Source organism: Hyaena hyaena, unplaced genomic scaffold (assembly GCF_003009895.1).
Source record: "Hyaena hyaena isolate Hyena2069 unplaced genomic scaffold, ASM300989v1 scaffold_24, whole genome shotgun sequence".
NCBI lineage: Eukaryota > Metazoa > Chordata > Mammalia > Carnivora > Hyaenidae > Hyaena > Hyaena hyaena.
Window position 1 is genome coordinate 4611057 of NW_024080656.1, and position 27934 is coordinate 4638990.

Here is a 27934-nt window from a genome sequence, read left to right on the forward strand (position 1 = left end):
GTAAACTGTGTACAGAACAAGTGCAATGTTTATGTTAGAAAATACAGCTGCCTTGATCTTGAATGTATTCCAGTTATTTAAGAGTACTTAGGCATTTTATTTTTTAATTTGTAGTTAAACATCTTGACAGAGACATAGTTTTTTCTTGCTCTTTTAATTAAGGTCCGGCATCATATCATAGTTGTTGTTTGACATCATGTGACAGGAAAGGTTTCTGCCTTATAATTCTACAAAGGATGGATATAATGAAGTATTTAAGACTTTGTAAAACATAAACCTGGGTAAGAAAGGGGTTGGTGAGCATTGTTACTAAAATTATTAATACAAAGGTGCCTCTTTAAAGGAGGATTTTTAATTTATAAATTCTTTGTTGGGGTGTTTGTTATTCTTTCTGCTTTGGCTGATCAGCAACAAAGCTCGGGGATTTCGTAGCAATGGCATTTCATTTCATGAGAAAAATCTAAAAGCATTAAAGATGCTTGATCTAAAATGCTATGAAATGAATTAGTATAAAATAAATGCTTACACACAAATGTAGAGAACTTATTATGCACCAGGCTCTGTGCTAGAGCCTTACATATTTTGCCACCTTCACGCCTCAGTGACACCTATGCAATTGGTGTTACTGCACTTCTGTATTATAGTCAAGGAAACAGAAGTTATTAGATTTGCCCTAAGTAATGCCCCTAGTGAATGGCTGAGCTGGGCTTTGGATTTGTCAGTCTGACTCCAGAGCCAGTGCTCTCCTCCCACCCCCCCACCCCCACCAGTTCCATGTCTGTCTGCAGTCAACAGCTATTTAAAAAGGGCATAGCTCCACTTGTATTGATAAGGCATACTCTCAAAGGTACATTGTTCAACCTCCAAGGAATACTGGTAAGTGGCAAAGCAGGACGTAGGACAGTGGGTACAACATGCTACATCTGTTCTTTTTTTTAAAAAAAAGTATACCTTTCTTTGCAAGGTCTTTAAGGTTACCTTTAGGGAATAGTCTGGGACTCTGTGAGACTGAGGTCACCGTGAGACTTACATTTTATTGTGTGTCCTTTTGAGTTATCATTACTGTGCACAGAAAACGTTTTAAAATCCAGTGTAAAAATGACACTGTTAAGAACTAGTGAGAACAACTCTTAACATATCTTAAGAGTTTCATATATTTAAAAACTCTGCTTTGGAGACATCATATCTCTCTGTTTATTTTAAACCATAAGAAATGGGACATTAACACTGCCCAGAGAGTGTGCTGATCCAGGAAACTTGGGTGCTGGGCCTGGTTATACCACTAATCAGCTCTGGAGAAGTTACTCATTCGTTGTCATCAGGCTTCAATTTTGTAAGCTGTAAAATGAGGAGAGAACAAGTTGTCCTCTGACATGAAAAACCAATAATTCCAAAATAAGTGATAAAGAAACTTTTTTAAAAAGATTAGATTCGTGGTTAAAACTAAGTGGGTTCATGAAAAGAGTGCCATCTTGACTCTCCGTGGTCAAAGAGGCACGTGGCTACTCTGAGTGGTACCTGTCGGTGGCAACGTGTTAGAATTGCAGTGAAAGTTAACAAGAACAGGCAGTTGGTCCTCAGTGCAAAACCAGCATCCTTTCTGTCATAACTACTGGAGAGATATTTCTCAGTTCATTAATACATAGTGTGTCAGAGTCAAATATAGGTTGTGTTCAAGACTAATTACTCTACCGTTTCAGTGAGTCTTTTGTTATTGATTTGTAGAGATCTATCAAGCATAGGTTCTTCAGAATTTTCTATAATTTTGGATTCCATGAATTGTAACAGAAGTTGGCAGACTTAGTCTGTAAAGAGCCAAATAGGAATAATTATATGCATTGTGGGCCATATGTTCTCTGTCAGAGTAACTCAACTCTGCTGTCACAAAAGCAACAGTGGATAGTACATGAATGAAGAGGTATGGCTGTGCTCCAGTAAAGCTTTTTTTATTTTTAAATTTTTAAGATTAAGTTTATTTATTTATTTTGAGAGAGAGTGAATAGCGGAGGGGCAGAGAGAGAGGGAGAGAGAGAATTTCAAGCAGGCTCCGTGCTGACAGAACAGAGCCCAGTGTGAGGCTCCAGCTCACAAACTGTGAGATTATGACCTGAGCTGAAACCAAGAGTTGGATGCTTAACCACCCTAGGCACCCTGAAAACTTTATTTGCAAAACAGGCACGGGGACATATTTGGCCTGTGGATCATAGTTTGCTGCCCTGGAGTCATAATAAGCTTTCCCTTTGCACTGCATCCTGAGATAAGTTACCTGATGGCCTCTCCTCTAATTCCTGAGCGTGGGAATAAATGCTCCCATTCCACCTCCCCTTACCTTCAATTATTCCTTTCTGAATAACCTAGTTTGCAGATGCAACCCTCTACCACACACCCCGGTGCCAACCCTATTTTCATTTTACAGGTTGCCTTCCTTATTTCTTTTTATTCTGAACTATTTTCTGAAGACAAGTAGTTATAGTTGTTTCTTTTGCATTCCTTTGCTTATAGTACCATTTTTACGTGATTTCAACCTTTACCCCCCAAAATGTTTTGTTCACATAACTTCTGGACCTAGGGAATTGTGGTGAGCCTTATTTAGAATCTTTAAGACATGACTGGTTAACCTCTGGCTAACCGTATTCTTCCCTTTCTTAAGTGAAGATCACCCACATTTAAAAAGCCACTCTCAAGGAGCAAACGGGTCTGGGTGTAGAATTAGTCTTGGCAAATTATCTGCAAAGACAGATGTTGGTCTCTGAACTTAATGCATTCCTGGAGAGACCCCTGCCTTGGCCAGGAGAATTGAGAACAGGCTTTGCCTGTAGTAATAGTTGGCTTCAGTTTTAGACAGTTCCCTCCCAACCCTATTCCAGTTCGTATCCTTGTCCCTTCCCTTGATACAGCTCCCCGTCTCCATCCCTTCTTCTCTCCCAACATTTCTCAGTTCTAAAACTTCACCTGCTCTGGACAAACTTGATGCAGGCAAAGCTTTTCACTTGTACGCATGAAGGCTCATAGATTATTGAGATTTACTACATGCTTTAAATTCACTACTTTTCCTATTCAGCAATGTGGCTATAGCCCCAGATAAAGGTGATTTGTGCGATCCATCTTGCTTTATGTCTCACTTGACATTCTGCCTTTTTCGTGACAGGTTGCTGAATGCTATAAAGCCAGGACTTGTTAAAAAGATCAATAGATTGCCTACCCCCATTGCGGGATTGGTGAGTATCCAGAATTGAGATTTATTTTCCAATATTCCTTTGCTCTAACCTAAGGGTCATGACAGTGCCATTTTCTACCGTTCTCCCCTGCAATACATATTCCACTTGAATGAGAACGCATTGAATCCATTAAACCAAGAGGTCACTTAAAAATGAAAGATCGAAGTTAGGCTTAAATGGCATCTTGATCTTTGTTTGTATTTTTCCCATGAGTGACAAGAACCTTCATTCTTAAAGAGGTAAATTTGTTTTGGGGTGAGAGGATGATAATTAGGTTGACCCCAGGGGAGGAATGGGATCGTAATGATAGTTTTCTCATTTCAGTGTTTCTCTGCATTCCCCTAGAAGGAAGGGGTGAGGGGGGAAGGAAAGAGAAATTCATGATTAACAAGCAGCACTTCCATCATAAACTGCTGTTTTCAACCTTAAAACCTACTTGTGTTTAAATACCATATTTGTAGACCAACTCTTCTAAACACATAATGGACACTAAGGTGATCCTTACGTCATCTGGAGAATTATTTAAGCAAAGCCCTTGCCCTTCTGAACCTGTCCACTTAAACAGACAAAATTCACATGTTCGCATGTGATCAGAAGAAGGTTTTTATGTATTGATAGGTTTCGTAATTCTTGGCAACTAATCTTAATTATCTAGTTGATGTTGTCCTTGATGTAAAAAGGGGGGAGAGGTGGAAGATCAAGAAGACAAACATACCTTAGTTTCGGAAGGAACATGCACACATACACATGTGCACAAAAACTGAGGATATATGTGGCCTGGTAAGGGCTCACTGTGTCTATTGTGACCTCCTTCTCTGCATGTGGTTTTGCAGAAAGCAATTTGAGAAATGTCAAGAATTTAGGCAGCCTCCTACATAGACCTTACTGATTGTTGTTGAAAAATTTCTTAGCCATATCAGGATGACTAGTTGAAATTAGATGTATCCCCTCCCCCCAAAAAATTGTGTTTGAGAATGTGTGAGGGTCTTGGTACCTGACTTCAGCAAGTTGAACAAAGTTGATTTTTTTAAATCATAATAATTGCTATTTCTGTGGATGCATTTTATTTCCAATCCTAGTTAGTCGTAAGCTGGTGATTAGTCATTAAAAATCCTTCTAATTTTGTTTACCAGAATCATGTAGCCAAGTAAGTTAATAAAAAGATAGATATAGTCAGACAAATTTGGAAAGAGTGGATTTGAATAATTTTATAAAATAAGTAGTCCATATATCTGTATTATATATTATATATAGTAATATGTACATATATTACTTTTAAACTTTTTATTAGGTCCATTTCTTCCAAATGTTAAGGTCATATCTTAATGATACTGACACATATCTGTGTGGCCCCAAGCCTGTGGCATCTCCCGACCTTGGAACTCTGGGATTTAATGTTATAGGAACAAAACGTGTAGCCTGAAGTCAAGGGAGATCCCAACACAATAATAGAAGCAAACAACCCAGAGTCCAGAAAGCCAAGGAGAGAAGGGTTTTGAAGCCTTAATTCAAATGTGAATCATAAATAATTTTAGTGAAATTAAGCATTTAGGACATGTGCATTGATCTTTACATAATTTCTTATCACAGAACAATGTTGTTCTCTACACGGTGCCTCTGCTTGGAGCGGGCAGGAGTTTGAGTCGCGAAAACAAGGGGCTCTGGTTGCTTTCCTCCCATTTGTGTCCTTGACTTTTATTTCTCCTCTTTCTGTTTTCATTCGAATTTCCTTTCTACTTTATCCTTTCCATCATTTTTCCTCTTTCTTACCCTTTTCCAAATAATACTTCCTCACTTATCTTCATCACTTATATCTTCTTTGCCAATTTGTTACTGTGATACTGTCACTTATAATAAGAAATAAATATTTGGTCTTTGTCCGCTTCTGGCGCAGAGCTCCTAAAACCCTTGGAACTTCCGAAGCAGCAGCAGGAAGATCTTCGTGGTAATATTTGGTCTTTTGTCATTGGTTCCTGAAATAGATCCAGTTCCTAAAGTTTGAAGGAGTATCTTGTTATTCATACAAGCCCCCTTGACCACACCTGAGTTTATGTTAATGAGGTGACTTTTGGAAAGCCCCAAGGGGTGTGGGGGGAGCTGGTTGCCAGGGGAACTAATCAGGTGATTAGAGGGCTGGAACTTTCAGCCCCAACCCCCAGACATCAGTGAGGGGAGGGGGCCTGGTGATTGGCCAATGGCCAAAGAAGCCTCCATAAAACCCACAAAGGACAGAGGTTTGGAAAGCTTCCAGGCTGGGGAGCCCATGGGGATTTGGGGAGAGTGGTGGTCCCAGAACACATGGAAGCCCTTTCCCATATATTTTGCCCCATGTACTTTTTCATGGGGCTGTTCATCATTTATAATATCTTTACAATAATCTGGTAAATGTACATACATATTTGTATCATTTATAATATTGTTATAATAAACTGGTAAATGTACATACATATTTGAGTTCTGTGAGCCACTCTAGCAAGTTCATCAAGCCCAAGAAAGGGGTCATGGGAACCTCAGATGTATAGCCTGTCGGTCAGAAGCACAGGTAACAACCTGGCTTTGGGACTGGCATCTGAAGTCGGGACAGGGGCACAAGTCTTACGGGACTGAGCCCTTAGCCTGTGGGATCTGATGCTCTCCAGGTAAATAGTGTCAGAATTGAGAGAATTGCTTGATGGTGTTGAAAAAACACACAACAGAGTTATCCTTAGTCCAAAAAAGTACTTATCTAAGTATAGTTAATTGCTCCCCATTCATTAATGATTCCTGGAATGACAAATCTACTCAATCCCTTTTCCTCTCTTTCCAATTACCTTCAAAACAACATTGTCAAAAACTAGGGTGGTAGTTGGAGTCCTGGTAAGAAAAAAACGGCCACCCTTCTCTCCTCCATCCCTCCATTCTGTTAATGTCCTTTTTTTTTTTTTTTTATGTTTTATTTATTTCTAGGAGAGAGAGAGAGACAGCGTGAGCAGGAGAGGGTCAGAGAGAGAAGGAGTCACAGACTGAAACAGGCTCCAGGCTCTGAGCTGGCAGTCAGCACAGAGCCCGACGCAGGGCTCGAACCCACGAACCGCGAGATCATGACCCAAGCGAAAGTCGGACGCTTAACCGACTAATCCACCCAGGCGCCCCTCTGTTAATGTCCTTCTAGCTTCTCTCTTCAAACGTACAGTCTACTGTCTTTCTGTCCCCACATTCTTGTCTGTCTCCATGACTCCAGCTCTTCATAGCAACGACCCAAATCATCATTGCTCACCACTCGTTTTTCTCCTGAGCTCTGGACCTCTTGTTCTGTTTATTGGACAGCTCCATCCCAGTGTCCTATCAGCACAGCTTAACAGATTCAGATTAGACTTAAATGACCACTCCCACTCACTGATCCCCAATGCCAGTAAAGACATCATAGACATGTGCATGACTGGTTCAGCTCTCAAAAGAATTTGGCAACTTTCTCCAGTCACTTCACTTGTCTGTGTCTCCTTGGCCACCAGACAAGGCCTAGAGTGGGCCTCATCTTTTGCCTGGACTATTACAATCAACCCATAATTTCTCAATGATTATTCACTTTCATGTATGATGCCTTTGCTCACGATACTTCTTATGAATATAATCCTTTCCCCCTGGATTCTTGACATAATCTTGTTTATTTATCAAGAACCAGTGAAAAACCACTTCCTTTGTGAAAACTTTAATGTTCATGGTGCATATAATCTTATTATGGAATACAGTTACCATTTCTTGGTTTAGGAAAAATGACTTAATATATTAGAGAGATAAAAGGTAACTGTTGAAATATGCTTTGGGGAGTAAGATTTTGAATAACTGTTGTTAGCAGTTTGAAATAGGACATGTGTAAATGGTCTAGTATTCATGCTAAGATACTGTAGCCTTAAACAGTTAATTGGCCATAATCAAGCTTACCAATACGTATAATGGGTACAAATGATGTAAGGTGTCTTAGTGATGCACTAAGAAGTCACAGCATCACATAGATAGAGTGTATGCCAGAATATTTGGCCCAAATCCAAACTCTGAGGGTACAATCAGACAAGTCCAATTTGAGGAGACCTAGTGTGAAAACACCTCCCATCGCCCAAAAGCTGGAGAAATGGTTACAGATGACAGGTGACTTCAGAGATATGCCAAAGGACATGTGATCCTTGACTGAGAAGGAGCCACTGTGCTCGACATTTTGAGGACAATTGGGGCAATTTGAGTGTAGATTGAATATTGGATAACAATATTCTCTCAGTATTGAACATCCTGAATATGCCAACAGTATTGTCAAAGATACTGGTGTAATTAGGGGAATGAATTCTCTTGTTGGCAGGAAGCATATTTAGGGATGAAGTGTCCCAACGTGTACATTAATTCTCAAAGTGTTCAGCAAAAAGAAGTCAACGTGTGCAATATATAATTTTATATATACATGCACTAGACAGAGAGACACAAAGAGAAGAAGGGAAATGTGGCAAAATATTGGTTCTAGAGAAAGGGTATACAGTTTTCAGGGTACTGTTTGTGCAACTTTTTGGTAGGCTAGAAAATTTGCAGTACAGAGTTGGAGATTAAAGGGCATGAATTCTCTTTTCTTGAGGGACTCACTGGGGTCTTGAATAAGTAGTAGATTTGAAGATGGCAAAGGCCATCGTGGTATAGCAGAGATGCAGTCTTTTGTGTGGGCATACTCTTCATGCAACATTTTCTTCTTCTTTTATTTGCGACAGGAAAGAGCAGACAGAGCCCCTCAAGTGCACCTATAGACTTCTAGGCTAGTTTGAACTTTGTCAGGGGGTTGACAGGTCACTGACCATCTAGTAAGCAAGAAGTCCTCAGTAGCGGGAGCCATGGAGATCTAAGAAGCATGGCAAGAGGGCTTTTCATATGGGCAACCCATGCCCACGGGTCTTAATGGCCTGGTGTTGAGAAGACTCCATTAAGATAGACCAACTGCTTGACTTGAAGATAAATAGAAAAGTATGTTTCCACATAGCAATCCCAAATTATAAACAGGTGCAGATTTACAAAGGCAAGAATAGGTGTATTTGAGCCCCTCCGTTGAGCTGTGGTTACAAAGAATTCAGGGGTGAAGGTGTTAAAACAAAGTAGTTGAAAATGATTTCCTGGCAAGAATGCAAAGACCCGGATCCGGGTCTGGGTTTCTTCTGTAACGATTGCTGACATACGAAGCCGCGTGGTGACTGCCTGCAGATGCGTGCATTCTTTCCTAGGTGTTAGTGATCCTGTTAGCGATCGCCAGAGAGAAGGACCTCAAGTTTAGGTCTTGGCATACCAAAGACTTTATAAAACGCTGCCCTGTAGTCTGCCAGCTTGCGCAATCGAGCCACATCCTGAAACTCAATTTAATGGTCATTAGAGAGTGTGCTAAATTGTGTTTCATCCCAGAAACAGACTTTGTGCAAGAGATACAAATGTATGCAATCCTTGCTAACAATAGGAATTTGGGGACTAAGCTTTTTCCTTGCCCAGATTTTAATTGTTACAGCCATTGTGTGTGTGAGAGAGGGAGGGAGTGTGCACGTGTGAAGTATAATTGGAAAGAGATGATATTTGGGGATTCTGCCCCCGGGTGCTGAACCTTTCTAGAGCTGTCATGAAATATTTGCTTGATCTTGCATGTGAATCCATGAGGATGAAAGTGATCTGAGAAAATGGGAATTTTACAGCTGGAAGAGCATCTTAGAGATGTTTGTTTTACAGATGAGGACATGTGGGACTATAAAGGGGAACTATTTGCCCGAGATCCCAGAAAGAGTAAATGCCACAATGGACCCAGACTCCAGGCTACCCTCCTCCTTGGTTGTGTTACTCATAAATGCTCCCAGAAAGAGGGGAAAGCAAAGACTCGCTTTTTTATAAAGTTCATCTCTCTTTTTTTCTTTTTTCCTTTTGGCCACTACCATCAAAATATCTTCCCAATCTCTATAAAAGGCTTTGTACTTCATGGAATGTCTCTTTGCCTGATGAATGCTGGAAATTCGACTTTAGCTGGAGTTCAGTAGAATATAGCAGAAATGAAACTAGTTGAATTACCCTACCATTTAGTTACCCTGGCCCGCTCAAAAATTTATTCTTTAGAAAAAGGATGTATTTTTCTTTAATCAAAAGATAATATTTCAAATAGACTTAGAGCAGAGCTTCCTGAAATGGATAAAAATGTAAATTTCTATCAACTCTGTGTACTTTAGGAAGATTTCAAAGGGTATCTGCTTTATTTTATGAAACTGATACCAGAACAGTTGATGTTTCCTTGTTCGGGGGAGGTCAGAACAGGGGGAAGATGAAAAGGCAGTCGAGATTTCCACCTTATGAGAAGATTAAAAATATTATTCAGGACAAAAGGCAAACACATGGAGCCGTTGAAAACTGAGTAGCGGTTGTGAAAGCCCTTACACAAACTTAATAATTTTAGGAAGACAACAATGCCATAAATTTGAGTCCCAGGTGTTTTGGTGTGTGTCTGCCAAGAATTTCCTGCAAATTCTACCTGGAGGTTAGCTCTTGTGTGCCTCAGCTCACCCCCTGCAGTGTTTGATACTTTAGGTTTATACTCCACAACTGCCTTTGGAATTCCTCAAGCAGTTCCCTTCTCTTCAACAGTCTGTCTTATAGGTGTCCCCAGGGGAAGCTGATCCAAGTTGTGTTCTCTGCCTCTGTTTCTTCTCCGGTTAAAGTTAACTTCTTAGGCCAGGAGGAGGGTAGAACAGGCACAGAGGGAGGCCAGAGGTGTAAGTGACCAGAGTGATCACCATCATACATGAACTACCTAGCATTTGTCAGGTCTGGTGCTAGATTCTCCTTAATCTTTACAATTGCCCTGCACTGTAGTTACTGCTGTATCTTTATGTTTCTCAGGAAACAAAGGTGCAAAGGAGTAAGCTACCAGCTTTCCAATAAAGAAGAGGCAGAATTGAAATTTGGATCCCAGTTTGCCCACCTCCAGAGGCCGTACCTTGTCTACTGTGTTGCACTATGTCCTTTAGGCCTTACACTATGTCATTGAACCTCAGCACTCCTGAACATCGCTTTTACAGATGACAGCCTCTAAGGAGATTGCATATGTTTTTAGAAGACAATCTCTTATCCCATTCACATAAGATTTATTAACTTTACCACATTGAGACAGTGGCCTGTTTTAAATGTAGTATTTCTACCCATCTATAAAATCAATCTCCATGTGGCCACACCTCAAGCATCATAGTTAAACAAGCGCTAGTTCAATGAGTGATGAAATAATAGGGAACATTAGAAATCTTTGCTGAAATCTTCCAAAAGAAAGTCATAGAGTGGTTTCATTTATAACATGCAGCAAAATTTCTAAAACACTCTCCCCTCTATTTTTCACTCTTAACACACACACACACACACACCCTTGCCAGCTTGCTTCAAATCTCTCTCCATCTCCAATTACCTAAAATCTTCCAAAGTCACACTGTACTAGGTCTCGTCTGTATTGCTTCTAATCCCTTTCTCTGTCACTAATAACCCTCAGCCTTTTCTAGTGCAAGGCAATCACTACACTCAGCTCCTTTCAACTCCCCCTTCACACATGGTTCTGATTCTGGATAACAAAGACTTGGTAAGAAGCAGACTGAGAATTCTCCTTCATGGCCAGGGGAGGAGGAGGGACTTGGAACACTCCCACTCCGTGTTTCTCCTGCCTTTCTGGTAGTTGCATGGTATGATGAGGGGTCTCTGGAGGTGGTCTTGCTCTAGTTTAGGGGACAAGTAAAAGCTGGTAGGTGAGTGATGTCCTGTGCGAAGGAGGTATTTTCGCTGAAAAGGAATGAATAGACCTTGTGAAGAATCTAAGCCAAAATTGAAATGAATGACACACTTTCCTTTATCCTCCTCCCTGGCACAGTGAGAGAAACCTCGGTTGTTTCCCATTCCACACACAGAAGGAGAGCTCAATTTGCTGCTTTTGAGTTTGGTGCCAAAGTAGCATTTTAGTAGATTTGGACATAACAGAACACAGGCTGTAGAAAAAACAACAACAAAGTGGATGGGGTCTTTGGTACTCAATCCTGCATTCAGTTGAATGATGGAATATGAACCTAGAGAGTGCTTAGTGTATTTGATGCCCCCTCACCCCCAAGTCAGTAGGGCATTGCTAGTTGTAACAGCTTCCACAGGTAGCTTCTAAAAGTACAGATTTTCTCATGTCCCTTATCCTCTCAAATGACTTTCTATGGCTGCGCACTGCATTTGGAGTAGAAACCAAATACCTCAGAAAGTCATTTTGGCTTTCCCTGAGGTGAGGTAACATTCTAGGTTTATTTCCCATTGAATATATGACGTAGGAACCAGAACTACAGTTCATTGGTGACCTAAACCAAAAGACTTGACCACGTAGTGAATACAACATGAAAATGTGACCATTGATGAGAACCATTCTCCAGTGAGTTGGACAGAGTGAAAGGTAACTTTGATTACTACCAGTGTGATTGAATCCAGCCAATAAGTTAGTCCCCTTGTACACGTTCTTTGAGTACTTTGGAAGATTCAGTAGAGATTTTTTGTTCTTTCCATTCTTCCTGTGTTTACTGTCTACCTTCTGATTTTCTTATTTGGTGAGTATATTAGTTATCCATTACCATGTAACAAATGACCCCCAGACTTAGTGGCTTAACACAACATTTATTATCTCATACTTCCTGTGGATCAAGACTCTGGGCACGGCTTTGCTGGGTCCCTGGTTCAGGGTCTCTCAGGAGGCTACAGTCAAGGAGTTGGCCAATGTCATGTCAAGACTTGACTAGGGAAGGCTCTGCTTCTAAGTTCACTCATGTGGATATTGGCAGGATTCAAGTCCTTGCAGGATGTTGGCCAAAGCCATCCTCAATTCCTTGCCATGTGGACCTGTTCACATACAACAGCTCACAATGTGGCAACTTGCTTCATTAGAGAGGGCAAACAAGAAGAACCAGAGAGAGAGAGAGAGAGAGAGAACAAACAAGATGGAAGTCACAGTCCTTTGTAACCTTATCTCAGAAGTGACATTTTATCACTTCTGCCATATTCTACCAATTAAAAGCAAGTAACAGAAATAAGATAAAATAAAAACAAGTCACTAGTCCAGCCCACATTCAGGGGGAGGAGGTTATACAGGACCTGTATATAGGAGGAAGGGTCACTGGGAACTACTCAGAAGCGGCCTGCCACACTGAGTGAAACAGTATGTTTATTGAGAAATTTGGGCATAGATTTCTTATTTTCCTGAAAATGCATCTTTTATTGTTAAAGAACTTTAAAGATAATACAGTTTTCCTTGGACCACGTCTCTTGAGTGGCATCTAACGTCTGTCTTCCATTTTCTTCTGCACACATACACCAAAGAGAGATGGTGTGTTTTTTGCTTTCCAAGTAAAAAATCTGCTTATGACTCAAGACATAATCCTGCCTTTCAGGAGATCACCTCCTGGGAGACAAATACACAAATAAGGTCTAATAAACATAGGCTATGAAATGTTAATGAAATAGAATATTCAAGGAAGAAGAAAAGGAGAAAAATTCTATTTGAGATTAAGAACTTTGGAAGTTGTGGGATCTGAATTAGGCATCTGCAAATAGTGAGGAGCACTGGAGTTGGGGGAAACACATTCTAGAATCTGGGGATGGAATGAGGAAGGCTCCGAGCCACAGGAGCCTGGGTCTTGTCTGTGAGGGGCTCATATTTTTGCCTATGGCTGCGGCTGGAGCCTCAAGATTCCTGAGAGAAATCAATGCTAGGGAAAGCAGACAAGAAATAGTAAGTGGAGACCAGAAATGCCAATGCAGGTGTTTGCCCATGTTTTGTATGCGGTCAGAGCCACTGAAAACAAAGGAATCTTGTATTCCAGACAACTCTGGTGGCTATGGGGAAAGCAGATTGTGGAAAGAGACCATCAGCAAAAGTCTGTCAGGAGACAAGTAGTACAAATAAGAGATGATGAGGACCTAAATCTTTAGAAACAGTGGGAGTGGAGGTGAGGAGACAGGATTTACGTTTCTGCGTTTTACCCCCCAATAGAATATGCCATCAATTATAAGACATACCATTTTTTAAAAGTATGACTAATTGAAAAAAAAAAAGCTACCAATTAAATTATGGCATAGCGCTAAGACACCAGCAATGGAAAGATGTGTCTTTATTTCAGAGGTTTATAAAAAACCGAACTTTATAGAATTGGTAAAATATGATAAATAATCTCGGGAAGATGACATCTACATTTTGGACTTGAACAACTTGGAGGATAGTGATGCCATTAATAGGGACCATGGGAGCAAGTGATGAGGGGTGGGTTCCAAGAGAAAAGATGAATTCTCTTTTGGACATATTGAGTTGGCTATATCTAAGAGATATTCATTCATGTGCAGATGTCTGGCAGACAACTAGAAATGTTGGTTTGGAACTCAAGGAAAAAGTCATAAAAAAATTGGATGAGGTTAATGAATGGATTATTTTGAAGTTAAATCCTTAGGCTTACAAATATTTGAAGACAAGTTATTTCTTTTTCTAAAGCCACAAGCTTTGAAGTTTTCCACCCCAAATTATAGTCTTATCTTTGGAGCGTGTGAGCTACATTGGCAGAGAGAGTGGGGAGGAAGGAGACGCATTGAAATTAGTTTGAGACCACAGGCGGAGCCCTTAGCAATTGTATTTAGATACAAAAATCATGACAGATCGTGACTTAGAAAGATCTTTGTGTAACTGACTATTCATTGAAGTATAATGTTCTACCAATCCCGTGCCCTCTAGCCTCTTTTATATTCCACGATACTTACCTCTTAACACTGGGTAGGTGGGTCAGTTTGCTAGGGCTCCCGTGGCAAAGTACTGCTGCCTGGGGGACTTAAATAACAGAAATTAACTTTCTCACAGTTCCGGAGGCTGGAAATCTAAGACGTAAGGGTTGCTTCCTTATGAGCCCTCTCCCCTCTGCTTGCAGACAGCCATCTTCATATGGCCTCTCCTGTGTCTTCATATGGTCTCCCTTCTGTGTGTGTGTGTGTGTGTGTGTCGGTGCCCTAATCTCTTCTCATATGGACACCAATTATATTGGATTAGGACCCACCCTAATGACTGAATTTAATTCCTCTTTAAATACCTTTCTGCAAATACAGTCACATTTCTGAGTTACTGGGGGGCTTCTGACTTTAACATATAAGTAGGGAATGGGGTTACACAGTCCAGCCCCTAACAGCGAGCAAGCCAGCTGACCACTTAAATTCTTGTTCACATATGTTATGAATGCCTAGACTTGCTGGCTAAAACCCTCTTCACGCACCACAAATTATTTTTCCAAGCTTGTTTCCATAATTATTTTATGTCTCTGCCAAGGTGGAAGGTTATATATAGCCGTGCTATAAAACTTTTTTTTTCTAGCTTTTTTCCCCCTTCCTGTCCCTGAAAAAAAAAAACAAAACCCAAACCAAAAAAGCCATTCTTTGAAGAAAGAAACCACTTGCTCTCCCTTATCTTTCATGAGACAGCATTTAGTAGTTTGTGACATTACATCAGTTCCTCACTTTTTCCCCCTCAGGAACAGACCTTCAGTTAGGAGCTGTGAGGAAAAAATATATAATAGCAGGAAATCCATATTTCAGTCTAAGTTTTACTTCTTTTTTTTTTATAGTTATAGTTTACCTCAAGAAGAAATTTCTGTAGAGTTAAGTTTTAGCTTGTACTCCAAATCTGGAAGGGTAGGGATTCTGTTGTTTCACAACAGGAAAAAATTTCACCTGATATCTGCACACATTGCATGAAAGGCTGAGACTGTGCTGGGTTGAACCAGGACTTCTCTTAAAATGTGCCATAATCTGAGAGTGTTTTTGTAGGAAGTTTGTCTTGGCAAGCATTTCAAAAGAACTTGCTAGACACCTCTCTTGTAATTAACTGGCTTCCTGCTGGAATCTTAGGTCTCCCCTCACCTCAGTCGGTGCAAAAATTAGCCTCCCTCCCCGTCATTCTCTCGCCAGTATAAAATATTATATTTTGGAGTCCATCGGTTGATATATAATTTATCATTTATTAGTAATTGTTGATATTTAACTTTGTTGAGTTTAAAGTTTTCATTTGATTAAATATTTTCCCTGTTTATTAAAAAACAAGATGACGGGTGCCTGGGTGGCTCAGTTGTTAAAGCGTCTGACTGGCTCAGGTCATGATCTCGGGGTTCGTGAGTTCAAGCCTCACATAGGACTCTGTGCTGACAGCTCAGAGCTTGAAGCCTGCTTCAGATTCTCGGTCTCCCCATCTCTTCCCTTCCTCCACTTGCACATGCACACTCTCTCTCCTTCTATCTCAAAAATAAATAAAAATGTTAAAAAAAAAAAAGATGACTGACGTGATGTTATGAGAATGACACTCACCTCAGCCATCATCTTCCTCCCTGAAACCCATTATCCTAGGGTAACCATGAAAGAAATATCACACAAACCCAAAATGAAGTACTAAATACCTGAATAGTGCTCCTCTTAACCGTCAAGGGCATCAAAAACTAGGAAGGTCTGAGAAACAAGGAAAGTCCAGGGGAAGTGAAGGACATAGGATAACTTTCCAAGATGGGATCTTAAAAAAGAAAAAGCACATTAGGGGAAAGGCTAATGAAATCCAAACAAAACATGGAGTCTAGTTAACAGTAGCATACCAGTGTTCGTTCGTTCATTAGCCGTGTGGAACGTGTGGTGTAGCAATGTCAAGTGCAGGGTGTGGATTATGCTGGAACTCTCTGTACTATCTCTGCAATTTTCTGTGAATCTAAAAAATGTACTGAAGTAAAAAGTTTACTTAAAAAATAGAATAAAGATAAAATAGAGCATAATGCACGGAAACTATAAAATAGGCAAAGAAACACAGAAGTTATTAATAAATCTTGAATGTCAGCCTGCCACTTGATGTATTGGTATCAATAAATGGCAGGATACCAGTGAGTCAGTTGGCATATCCATCGAATAAACTTTTACAAATGATGAATTGGTTGTAAACAGTACATTTTATGACATTTGAAAATTCCAAATGGTCGATCCACACGCGAGCTTTCTGTTCACATATTTCAAGATCCCCGTTTTTAGAATCTGCACAAAGAAATATTTCATGTCCTTTAGGGAGGTTTAATAAAAAACAACAGGTGGGAAATGGGTTTTGCAGTAGCACGAACAGTCATAACCATAAATACTAGTACCTCAGAATTATACCAGCAGAGGATCGTAAACACATTAATCACGCAACAGTGCAAAAATTCCATTCTCAGATGTCATCTCAATTTCAGGCACAAAGATTAAATGCCTACATTTAAATTCAAAACACCGAGTAGATATGATGATTCTTTATTTTCATGGGGATTCATGGAGTGAGTTCACCAGTTTCCTCATCTATAAAATGGGGTTGATAAATCTCATCTCAGTATTGTGGGATTGCGTGAGATGATATATGTAAAACGCCTCATCTGATGGATGGCACATAGTAGGTTTTCAACAGATTGTATCCGTGCTTATTACTTAGTATGTTCGTGATTATTACGATGGCTTTGGAATTTCAGAACCAGAAGCTATTGAGAGAGAGATTTTTGAAACACCATCATTGTACAAATGAAGAAACAGAACCAGAAGGCAGTGACTTGCCTGGGGTCATGCAGCTACTTTGTTCCAGAGTCACGACTTGAACTCTCGCTCCTCGAGTCCTGTTGGGTGCCTGTCCCAGATCCACATGGACTGATGGTACCGGGTGCCTCCTGTGCCCCAGCGGCTGTCTCAGAGTTGTCCTGCAGAATTGCATGTGGGCATCTCCACCTCGTGGGGATCCTGTTCCCCTTCCTCAGAGAGAGCAGAATTCTCCGCCTCCCTCCCCAATAGGTGTGGCAGTCACCCTCCCTTCCAGTAAGTTCCCGGTTCCCTGCATCAGCACTTCAGGCTGCTGCAGCCTGCTCCTGGGCAGAGCCGGGGTTGCTGTGTTGAGGACAGTTTGGGGAGAGGGAGTGCAAAGGAATGTGGCAGCTGCTGTGCGGGGGCTGACTGTTGGAGCTCCGAGGAGAGGAGAGGGGCCCGCCCATCTCCCCGGGTGGGCACGCTGGAGTTTCATACGGAATATGAGGACTGGTGGGGGTAAGTAGAATCCACCAAGTATACATGTTTATGGGTGTCCATGAGGGAAGAAAAGGAGTTATTTCGACTTTAACACTTGGTTAGAAAAAAGTTCCTTTTTATACACTTGACAGTGTGGCTAAAATAACACACTTTCCTGTAGGGTTCACCTTGTCCCTTGAGATTTCTAGTACCTGTTGTTTTTAATTCCTTTTGATTCTCTAAGGAAACTTTGTTTTTTTTCTTTTTGGGTATGCTATGGCACTTAGTTTCATCAAAAGAAAGAGGATTTTTAGGGGTTTTGGGAATTAAAAGCACCTCTGTTGCATCTTAAAGATAGATTCCAGCAGCCCCGGTCCTCACCAGCACTGGGTGTCATGGGTCCAACATGGCTGCATACATCTGAGGTGCGCTTTCACCTGAGCCCCGTCCCACATTCTGTTCCCTGGCTTTCTAAAAATTTCCATTTCTTCAAATGAGGAGGGAAAGAACGGGGAAAATTAGGGAGGGAGTCTGAGGAGACACTGAATCTGGGTTCAAGGGCTGCTTCTCCCAACCCAGCTCTCCTAGAACCTTGTCCTTCAAAGTCCGTGTTTATTACCTGCCGAGGAAGGACTGAAGGTTATTTCTGGGCAATTCTCTAATAAAATCCTGTCTGACCTGTCTGAAAGCTAACGGCTTCATGGCACTGGTTATCTAGGGGAAGGAAATTTTCCTTACTCAAATTTATGAGGCTGGGTTGAAAACCAAGCTGCAACAGAGCCTAGCGAATCCCCATGGCAAAATGATTCATCTTTGTAGAGTCGGAAAATCTATTTTTATCACCTTTATTCAGCCAGCGCCTCATTTTTATTCCCTCACTGAACGGCTGCTATTTCCTTCATGGTGCTGAATAAACCAAATGTCTCAGGAGTCTGAAATTTCCCTTCGGGTTGTTCCCAGCCTGGCTGATTCAGCAGCCCCCCAGGGGAAGGGGACTGCTCTGCACCGCACGGGTGGGTCCTGGGCAATGTGAAGGTCAGACAAAACAGAGGCTGCACGGGTCAGCAGCCTGCCTTTTATTCCGAGATTCTGCCTGGGGTACGTGCCACTCTGCCTCCTGCCTTTTGTGTTAGGTGTGTACAGAGTCACCCTTCTAGCCTAGAAGACCTCCAAGGGTGGGCAGAAGGGGCAAGGACACACCACTCTGTCTGGCTTGCCTTTTTGACTATTAAGCAGAGCACAGAAAGGCTGCCAACACACCTTCTCAATCTAATAGCAGAAAGGGACTTCCAGACACCATTTTATTCATTTCTTTATTTCCATTCAATGTCTGTGCCATTCCAGGCTGCTGCATATTGCCAGTGGCTCTTGCTAGAATTCCACACAGTGCTGACAGGAGTCATGACTTTTCTATAAGGAATTTTAGGAGATTAAGACAAGGAAGAATACTGGTTCTTACTGAATTTCCTAGTCTAATAGATTCTGAATGCTTACCGTTTGAGAGCTATGGCAAATGGCAACGAGAAAAGCAGCAGGAATGTTGACTCTGACATAAAAACTGTTCATGGCTGTTGGGGGTATTTTCAGCATCCAATATGTAATAGGCACTCAATAAATGTTTTATTGAATGGATGGCCAGGATATAATTCCTCCCAGCCCTGGGTTAGTTTTCTTGACAGCTGGTTTTCAGAAGGAGGCATTGTAGTGTGGTGACAAGGAGCTGGAGGTGATTCTGGAATTAGATGGCCTGAATTCAAATCCTGGATTCACAATCTCGCTGTGGGCTCATTGGCAGGTTCCTGAATCATCTGAGGCCTCTGTTTCCTTGTCTGTAAAATAGGAATAAATTAGCAACTGCCTTATATGGTTTTCATGAAGATTAAATAAGTTAGTACAGGTAAAGAGCCTTAATTTTTTTTTTCCTGTGTTGTGGTTCCAGATATGAAGAGGAGGAAAGGCAAAGGAGGGGAAAGAGGAGGAGGACTGGTTATTGGGATGAATTTGGGAACTTTTGAGATTTTGACCCTGTCTATTGAGTTTAGTAATTCTCTTAAACCATGATTTCAGTGATTTACAAACCCGCCTTTGTTTAGTTTAGAGAATAATCTGAGAATAAAAGAATAAAATGGAATTTAAGGGGAGAAAAGATTACTTCTGATCTCTCAACAAATAGTTATTGAGCTCCCACTCCATGCCAGGTACTAAACTAAACATGGGCTATTCAGTGTTGAAACAAGCAGCCACAGATGCTGTGGTCTAGACTCTGTCGGGCACTAAGAATTCATTGGCTCAGTGAATATAGCTGCAATGTCCCTTTTTCTCTATTAAAAAGGTATGTTGACCTGAAAGAGTGATACCTTCAAGCTTAACTCCCAACAAAGAGTAAGGGGTAAGGAAATAGGGAGAGACATATGTGTGTGGAGTGGTGTACGAAGCCCAATTCTACAGCGAATGGTGGGTAAGCATGGGGGCTGGACTGACCCATGAAACTGGTGGGAAATCCAATGCAGTGGTTTGTATAATCAAGCTCTGAAATGTGAAAGAACACAGGTAAGTAGTGAAAGAATGAAAGAACCAAAGCAGTTGTTATAATGATAGGAAATAAGAGCCATTAGGCCCTAAGAGTCTCCAAGTTCAACTTTGAGGGTATAGATTGGAGAGGACTAGATTTCTTCAAGGTCCCCCTCCCTTTTCAGCTCCTGGTTATTGCCATGGCCGGTGGGCTTCTGTTTGGTCCTTTTCAGAGTCTGGAGCTTCCGATCTCTTCAAAATTCAAGGATATATGGGAGATACTTATCTCCATCTGGTTTTGGCAGTCTGCAGAACATTCTGATATTTTAATCTGGAGAATCCCCCCCCCTTTATTTTTTTTTTAACTTTGGAGAACTTCAATAACGATCCATACCAGCCCTTTTAAAACAGTCCCACAACTTTGCCGGATCTGTGTTTGAGTGACAGTTGTATCCTTAGATGTCTTACAGCCCAGAGCTGGTAAGTCACTAGTGTGATTTGTGGAATGGAATAATTAACGATATCTCATTCTACTTTCATTCTGGCAGCTGGATCAATTCCTGGGGTCTCTGTTTTCCGTAAACAGTCATTTCTTCCACAGCAGCCATCTGTGGAGCTTATGAAATGACTGAGACATGTTTTACATGGCTTGGCTGTATTCAGATCATTCTGTTTGGTTCCCGTGTAAGTTTTGGCAGTGATTTCCACAGTGTTTTTGTGGGTGGTGCTGGAGAATGAGTTTGGTAAACAGCCCCCTGGCTGTTTGTTGGCCGGGTCCCTATAAATACCATAAAGGGTACAACTTAGATACTGAGGTTCCCCTTCCCTTCCTAGAGCTGACCCCAGGACTGACATCTGAAAGGCTGACCTGAGCCACAGTGTAATATGAGCGGCAGCCAGGAGTTGGCCTGCGTTTGCTGCCTTATTCTCGGCTGCTCTGTGCTGGAGTGGAGTTCTGACTGCATCAAGTTTCCTTTCCTCCTCTTACTGCACGTCTTAGGATTTTCACCCCAGCCCTGAGTCTGCTGGGATCTTTTTTTGACAAACTTTCATTTCATCTTCCTTTTTTCTGTTTGAATTTTCATGGCCAGAATAACTAACCAACCTTATAAGTTCCCAATTTGTTGATTTTATCCAGACTACTGCTGCTACATTTTGCTACATTTTGCTTTTAGGAATATGGAAAAGCCTATGAAATTCTCATACACACACACACACACACACACACACACACATATATCCATATATGTACACATATACATGTATATGGATATATATCCATATATGTGGATAGGGAGAGATGTATGTGTATATATATCCATGAATATCCATGAATAAATATGGATATATATTCTATGGATACAGGTGTGTGTGTGTGTGTGTGTGTGTGTGTGTGTGTGTGTGTGTAGTTTGTTTTCTGAGAAGGTAGTTATCTATTCTCAAACTATTCAAACAAGGTAATTGAAGGCTAAAAATTTAAATAAATTAAATTAGCAGTAAAAACCAGGAGGAAGAAAAGAAATACCTAAGAGAAAAAGTTGATAAGTGAACTTGTAAAACAGAAAGGGGTGGGGGGCGGGGAAAGGAATGAGAAAACTGATTGGCTGACAGCTGAGCACCTTTTTTTTTCCTGACTTTTTTTTTTGCTCTTAAATAGCCCATGCTACCTATTTCCAGAAGTTGGTCTACTTTCCCTATTTCTCGTTTGTTCCATTACTGTAAAACAAATATTTGTAAGGTTTCTTGCCACATAGGTATTTCAGTTGTGTCCAAAAATCTCTCTGTAGCTAACATTTTATGATACTGTGAGCAGACCCAACCACGGCATTTTCTTATGTCAGTGCAACTATTAACAGTAGGAGAGAAAATCTCACTGTTTATATGGATGAACTCTAATACAGCGAAAAGAAGGACTAAACAATTGTAAAACATTCTTCCTATTCCTGCTAAAGAATTCATCTGTTTTGCTGTAGACAAAACTGACTACCAAATAGAACGGTCAAAGGATCAGTTGACTGTCAAATAATTAACAGTCCTGTCTTTGGAACCATCAGCATGTTTCTGGTAAATGGCATGTTGATTTGATGAAAGCGAAAACTAGTGACTTGTGAGGGAGAAGGTAACCCATGGAACTGTGTCTAAGAGATACAAGTGTTACTTCTGCTGCTGGGTCCAGCACTTCCTTCCCCACTGAGAAGTATTTGTTCCTAAGACAACTGGTGTCCTTCAAGCACAGAATATCAACTCAGCTAAAAGTATGTAATTTTTACTATAAACATACATATTGTATATTTTATGTATTTTAATAGAAATACTTTAACCTATGTTCAAGGATTTAAATGTAAAAATATAAAACACATCGAATAGGGTTAGTATGGTATTAGGGACGTCGATGAGCTACAGCATGGATAGTGTTTTGTCCCTACAAGAACCTGAATTTTATACAGTTGGATTTTTCATGAAATTTACTCAAATAAAACAACAGACCAGGTTTAATATATGCCAGTTAACCTTTAGATCCATTCTGTCCCCCAACTGAAGCTTTCTTCTTTTTCTTTGAGCACAGGGATCAAGCTATCTACTAGATAGCTGGAGTACTATCTAGTAGACTGAAGTGTATCCTTGTGACCATTCTGTCTGCCTTATGAGCAGGGTTAGTTGGACAGCAGATGAAGGAGTGTTGTCACCATCTCAATTTTTCTGTCCATGTCTGAGCTCTCCCTGCAGGCTTCTGAACCCCAGAGGAGTGCTACGCTCTGGGGTCCTGATGTCTTGGCTAGGTTTCTGAATAAAAAACAAAGGCATCCTGTGTCATACTTTTTATAGAGAGCATATGGTGTATATTTATTTTGTGATAGGTTTTTATCACTTTGTAGAAAGATGTTACTGTATCTGAAGTGAATGATCATTCTTCCCAACATTTCACAGATTCTAGTTGTTTTTTTCACACTGGTGATGGATTTAGGGGGCACGTCAACAAGACCACCATGGAAATATTTCATCTCCAGACATTTGCTCCTATCTTTTTATCTGAAATTCAGTCTTTTTGCCCATGGACATGCTTTCCTGAAGCAAATAACATGGTGAACTCTTGGTCTTCTGTTTCTAACTCCACACCACACCCCCCGCCCGCCTCAACTCCAACCCATGATTATGCTGGATGCTTACTGTGTTATGCTTTGGCTTGTAATGGGCCAGCTGAAAGATAAACTGCTATTAAATAAATCTATGACCCTTTTGAAAACAAATAGAGCTGTTGAAAGAGTTTAAGAACATAGTGACTCCTTGAAAGATTGTCAACATTCTTGAACCCTTTGACTAAAAATGAATTGTATGCGTGCGTGTGTGTGTGCGTGTGTGTGTGTGTGTGTGTGTGTGTACTAAAATTTATAAAAAAGAACCTCAGTAGCAAGATATTGAAGCCTTTTGTGTTCTTAACCTTGCAATGTTTTTCTTGGCAGGACTTGAAGAAAACTTAGCTGTCATCTATTTTCTGCTCCTGTTGAGGGGAGGAGCTGGGTTGTGCGACTCTGGGGTGGCAGGGAGAAGCCTGCAGAGGAGAGAGAGGCCCAGGTGCCACTGGGGGCCAAGTGCTTACCTGCTTATCCCATTGCCTTCACCCTGTTCCCCAAGGCTGAGTCTTTCTTTCCTTTTTATCTTTTCTCATGTGTCTCCACTGATGTGGGGCTGGAGCGCTGGATTTTACCCTGGACCACACGCATCCCCTTTTGCCACCAGATTACTCTCTAGACACTAGACCAGTCTACTGCCATTAGGGTGGTTATGCTTCCTTAGGAGCCTCATTTGTCTGCGCCGGGGCAGCCGATGACGACTGTGCAAGCTTTGCTATCATGGGTTTAGCTCTCTGCGGGACTCTGTGGAACTCAAATACCTCTTGGGTATTTGATCTAAACTCTGGCTACCAAGTAACAAAGATGCAGTAATTTGAATTGGTCTCTCTCCGCTCTTCTGTCTCTCTTGCTTCCATCCTGAAAACAACTGCTCTGAACTAGCAGATGCCTACTGGGACTTCAGTGTCATAGGGCAGGATACTTCACTCCTTTGTGTAACTTCAGGGTTACTGCCAATATAGAGGGGGAAACAGATTTTGTTCATCATCCTGAGTTGCAGTGTGATGTAAGCTGGAATGCTAAGAGCAACATAGAGATATTTTTGCAAAATGAAGTATTTTGATGCATATCTCTCACCTGAAATTTTTCCCAGATTTACTATTTGTACCCTCTTAGCAGCCTCACAAAGGGGTATTGTATTTGAGTCGGAAGAGAAAAATATTTTTATTTCCTGCCCTTGACGCTTAGTAGAATTGATAAAAAGCATCAAGGCTCTTTGAGTTCTGTATTTCTCCCACCCACACCCCCACACACAAAACATTATGTAAGACAGAACGTGAGCACTTTTTTCCTGTTTGTCAGTATGAGGGGAGAGTTACTTTGGAAAGCGGTAGGCAAATCATCAGCAGGAATAGAAAACAAAGAGCTTTGCTAAGAAAATCATAGATAGAGTGATTGGACAGCTACCATGTCATCTGGCTCTAGATTTAACATTGCCCTTGACTGATGGCTTTGGCTTTCCCTCTGCAGGTTAGTTCAAAGGTTTCTGGACTCGCATATATTCCAGAAAAAAAAAAAAAAAACTGTTACAACTCGAGCTGTAGGGTGTTGGACCTACATTGTTTTATTAAATGGTTATTTAATCAGTAAATGAGTGAGTAGGGGATAGTCTCTTCTGGTTGATCAGAAAATATTCATGAACAAAGTCATGGGTTTGACTTTTCAAAAAGTTAAATAAACACAGAGTTCAGGTACTTAAGAAGACAGAATGATGCATTTAGTCCAGAATATCCATTTCATTTCATAATTATTTGCCATTTTCATTTTTTGGACCATGGTTTAGATGGCCCAACTCTTCTGTTGGTTAATTTTGCCAGTATAAAGTATTAACAAAGGACTGAATACTTTACAAAAAAATAAGTTATTCCTGCTGGGCCTACTGATTTCATCCATTCACCAAGATTTTCCAGACTTTGCAAATAGATTTATAAGCAGACATCTTGTGACATATTGTTGTCAATGCATAGAAGATAGCCTTCTATGGAGAGTAGAAACAAACCCTTGCCTTTCTCTATTTTTTTTTAATAAAAAAAATTCCCAGGAGACATTGTCTACATTGTTTCATTACACTTGTCTGTGGAATGAAATCAATGTGTTGACTGTTTTTATTTCTCACTTTTCCCAATGTTTGCTCCCTTTTAACACCCCTTATTTGATTTCTGTACTCCTAGGTCTTTCGGGCATTTTCAGTGCACTCTTTCCTTGCCTGATTTAATGTTCCACCAGCACAGCATTTCAGGCAATGAACGGATCACTTCCCCTGTGATAGATCATGGCACTAAAATATTAGTGACTTTTAGTGCAGCTGGAGCAAAACTTGCTCTCCTGGGTCAGCTCCACTTTTCCTCTACTCAATTCCATGTTCTGTTAGCCACAGAAATGCCAGGGGTTTCCCTCCCAACTCCCCCACCCCCCGCAGAAATTTCGTAAGGTCTTCACTATATTTATACTTACCTGTCATCCTGGGTCTTTAATACTGAGAGAGACAAAGATTTGCAAATGGATTTTTTCTTTGCACTATCTCTTTCCTACCATCACTATTTTTTATTTCATAGAGGTAAAGGTGACATGTAATATTGTATTAGTTTCAGGTGTGGAACATACCGATTCATTATTTATATATATTACGAAAGATCACCACAAATCTAGTCATCTGTCACTATACATAGTTACAGAATTTTTTTTCCTATTACGGTAACTTGTAAGATCTATACTCTTAGCAACTTTCAAATATGCAATACAGTATTATTAATGATAGTCACCATGCCCAGATTTATCTCCCGGTTTAACCACTTCCTGGCTAGGTGACTTTGGGTCATTTATTTAACCTTATTCTAAACTTCAGCTTTCTCTTCTGTAAAATGAGGATCAACTATAGTACCAACCTCATAAGACTATTATAAGGGTTAAATGAGCTAATGCAAGTAAAACTAAGATGTTTACCTGGTACACGATACAGGAAAAGGTAGTGATGCTATTAGTGTTGATACAAGTGACAGTCACTCACATCCTTCCTGAAACCTCTATTTTCTCATCTGTAAAATGGCATAATAATAGTACTGAACTCACTGATTTTTGAGGAATAAAGATATATGGATCAGCTTAGTGTGTTGTCTGGCATCTTACATGCTCTCAGTGAATGGTGGTGGAGACTTTTGCGATGATGTAGATTCATGATATTTCACTTGTTTATCTCTATTCTTTGTTTAAAGTTTACACTTCAAGCCTTAAACCTATCCATGAGGCCCTGAAACCAAACTAACCAAGTCACTTTGAGTAAGGCACTAGCTCTCTCTTTTTCTATTACTCATTGTAAAATGACAGCATTGAACTAAATGCTCTAAATAGACTTTTCCTCTAAAGTATTTTAGGAATGATCACTCACTCCATCAGCCAACTCAATTTTGAAAATACCTCTTAATGAGAAACTCATTCAAAAGAACTTCTTTGCCTCTACCACCAAAGACCATAGTAAATTAGTCTCTAGCTTTTAGTAAATTTTCTTACTTAAAAAATCAGGCTGTTTTGTTTATAGCAAATGGCCCTATACAAGAGTGTGACTGACGAGTCTATAATTTTCCAAAACCATTCTTATGTCTCACTGTTACATGTTTAATCTGTAAACCGTTGGCCAGTTTTGCCAAAAATTAAATCCTGATGCCTTCGCGATATATCCATTTGGAGGAACATTATTCAGGTTTGTCTCTTTGCCAGTAATGGCTCTCACTTTGTTCTACCCCCCAAATCCTCATCCTCTTTTTGGAGAATAGATATAAAAACTGGCTTCCACTCCAATCTCATCATCCCTGAGGTAGAAAGACTAGGTATGCAATTTGGTTTCGGGCCAAGAACATCTAACTGGAGGAGGCCCCAAGACCTAGGCTGCAGTCCAGTCTCAGCCCTGAGAGCTGTGAGGCTATGGATAGTACATTTACTGTTCCTTCAGAAGGAGAGGGGGAGGGAGAGGGAGAGGGAGAGGGAGAGAGAGAGAGAGAGAGAGAGAGAGAGAGAGAGAAAAGGAGAGAATCATAAGCAGGCTCTACGCTCAGCATGGAGCCCAATGCAGGGTTCAATCCTATGACCCTGGGATCATGACCTGAGCTGAATTAAGAGTCAATGCTCAGCCAGCTGAGCCACCCAGGTGCCCCACCTATCTCTTCCCATTTTATCTCACATTATTTTGTTTTGTTCTGGCTTATTTTTATTTTATTCTAATTGAGGTATATTGGACATACAATATTATATTAGTTTCTGGTGTACATGATCTGTTATTTGTATATATTATGAATAATCACCACAATAAGTCTAGTTAACATTTATCATCATATATAGTTATAGAGTATTTTTTCTTGTGATGAGAACTTTTAAGATCTACTCTCATCGCAACTTTCAAATATGTGATAGAGTATTATTTTTTTTTAATGTTTTTTTTTTTTTTATTTCTAGGAGAGAGAGAGAGAGACACAGCATGAGCAGGGGAGGGTCAGAGAGAGAGGGAGTCACAGACCGAAACAGGCTCCAGGCTCTGAGCTGGCAGTCAGCACAGAGCCCGACGCGGGGCTCGNGAAACAGGCTCCAGGCTCTGAGCTGGCAGTCAGCACAGAGCCCGACGCGGGGCTCGAACCCACGAACCGCGAGATCATGACCTAAGCGAAAGTCGGACGCTTAGCCGACTAAGCCACCCAGGTGCCCCTGTGATAGAGTATTATTAACTAGAGTTTCCATGTTATATATCACATCCCAGGAGTTATTATTTTATAACTGGAAGTTTATACCTTTTGACTCACTTTCCCCATTTTGTTCACCCCCACCTCCAGCAACCACCAATCTGTTCTCTGTATCTATGAGCTTGTTTTTTTTGTTGTTATATTTTGCCTTTTAAATTTTACATAAAAGGGGCACCTGGGTGGCTCAGTCGGTTAAGCGTCCGACTTCGGCTCAGGTCATGATCTCACAGTTTGTGGGTTCTAGTCCCACGTCGGGCTCTGTGCTGACAGCTAGCTCAGA

At 40.8% G+C, this 27934-nt stretch overlaps 1 protein-coding gene across 1 annotated transcript in view; it reads left to right on the forward strand.

Moving 5' to 3' along the window:
* Window positions 1-27934, forward strand: part of LIMCH1 (LIM and calponin homology domains 1) — a 323010-nt gene that overhangs the window by 144037 nt on the left and 151039 nt on the right. Inside the window, exon 3 of the mRNA XM_039227025.1 lies at window positions 3149-3218. Coding sequence (XP_039082956.1) covers window positions 3149-3218 — 70 coding nt within the window. The remainder of the gene's footprint in view (window positions 1-3148; window positions 3219-27934) is intronic.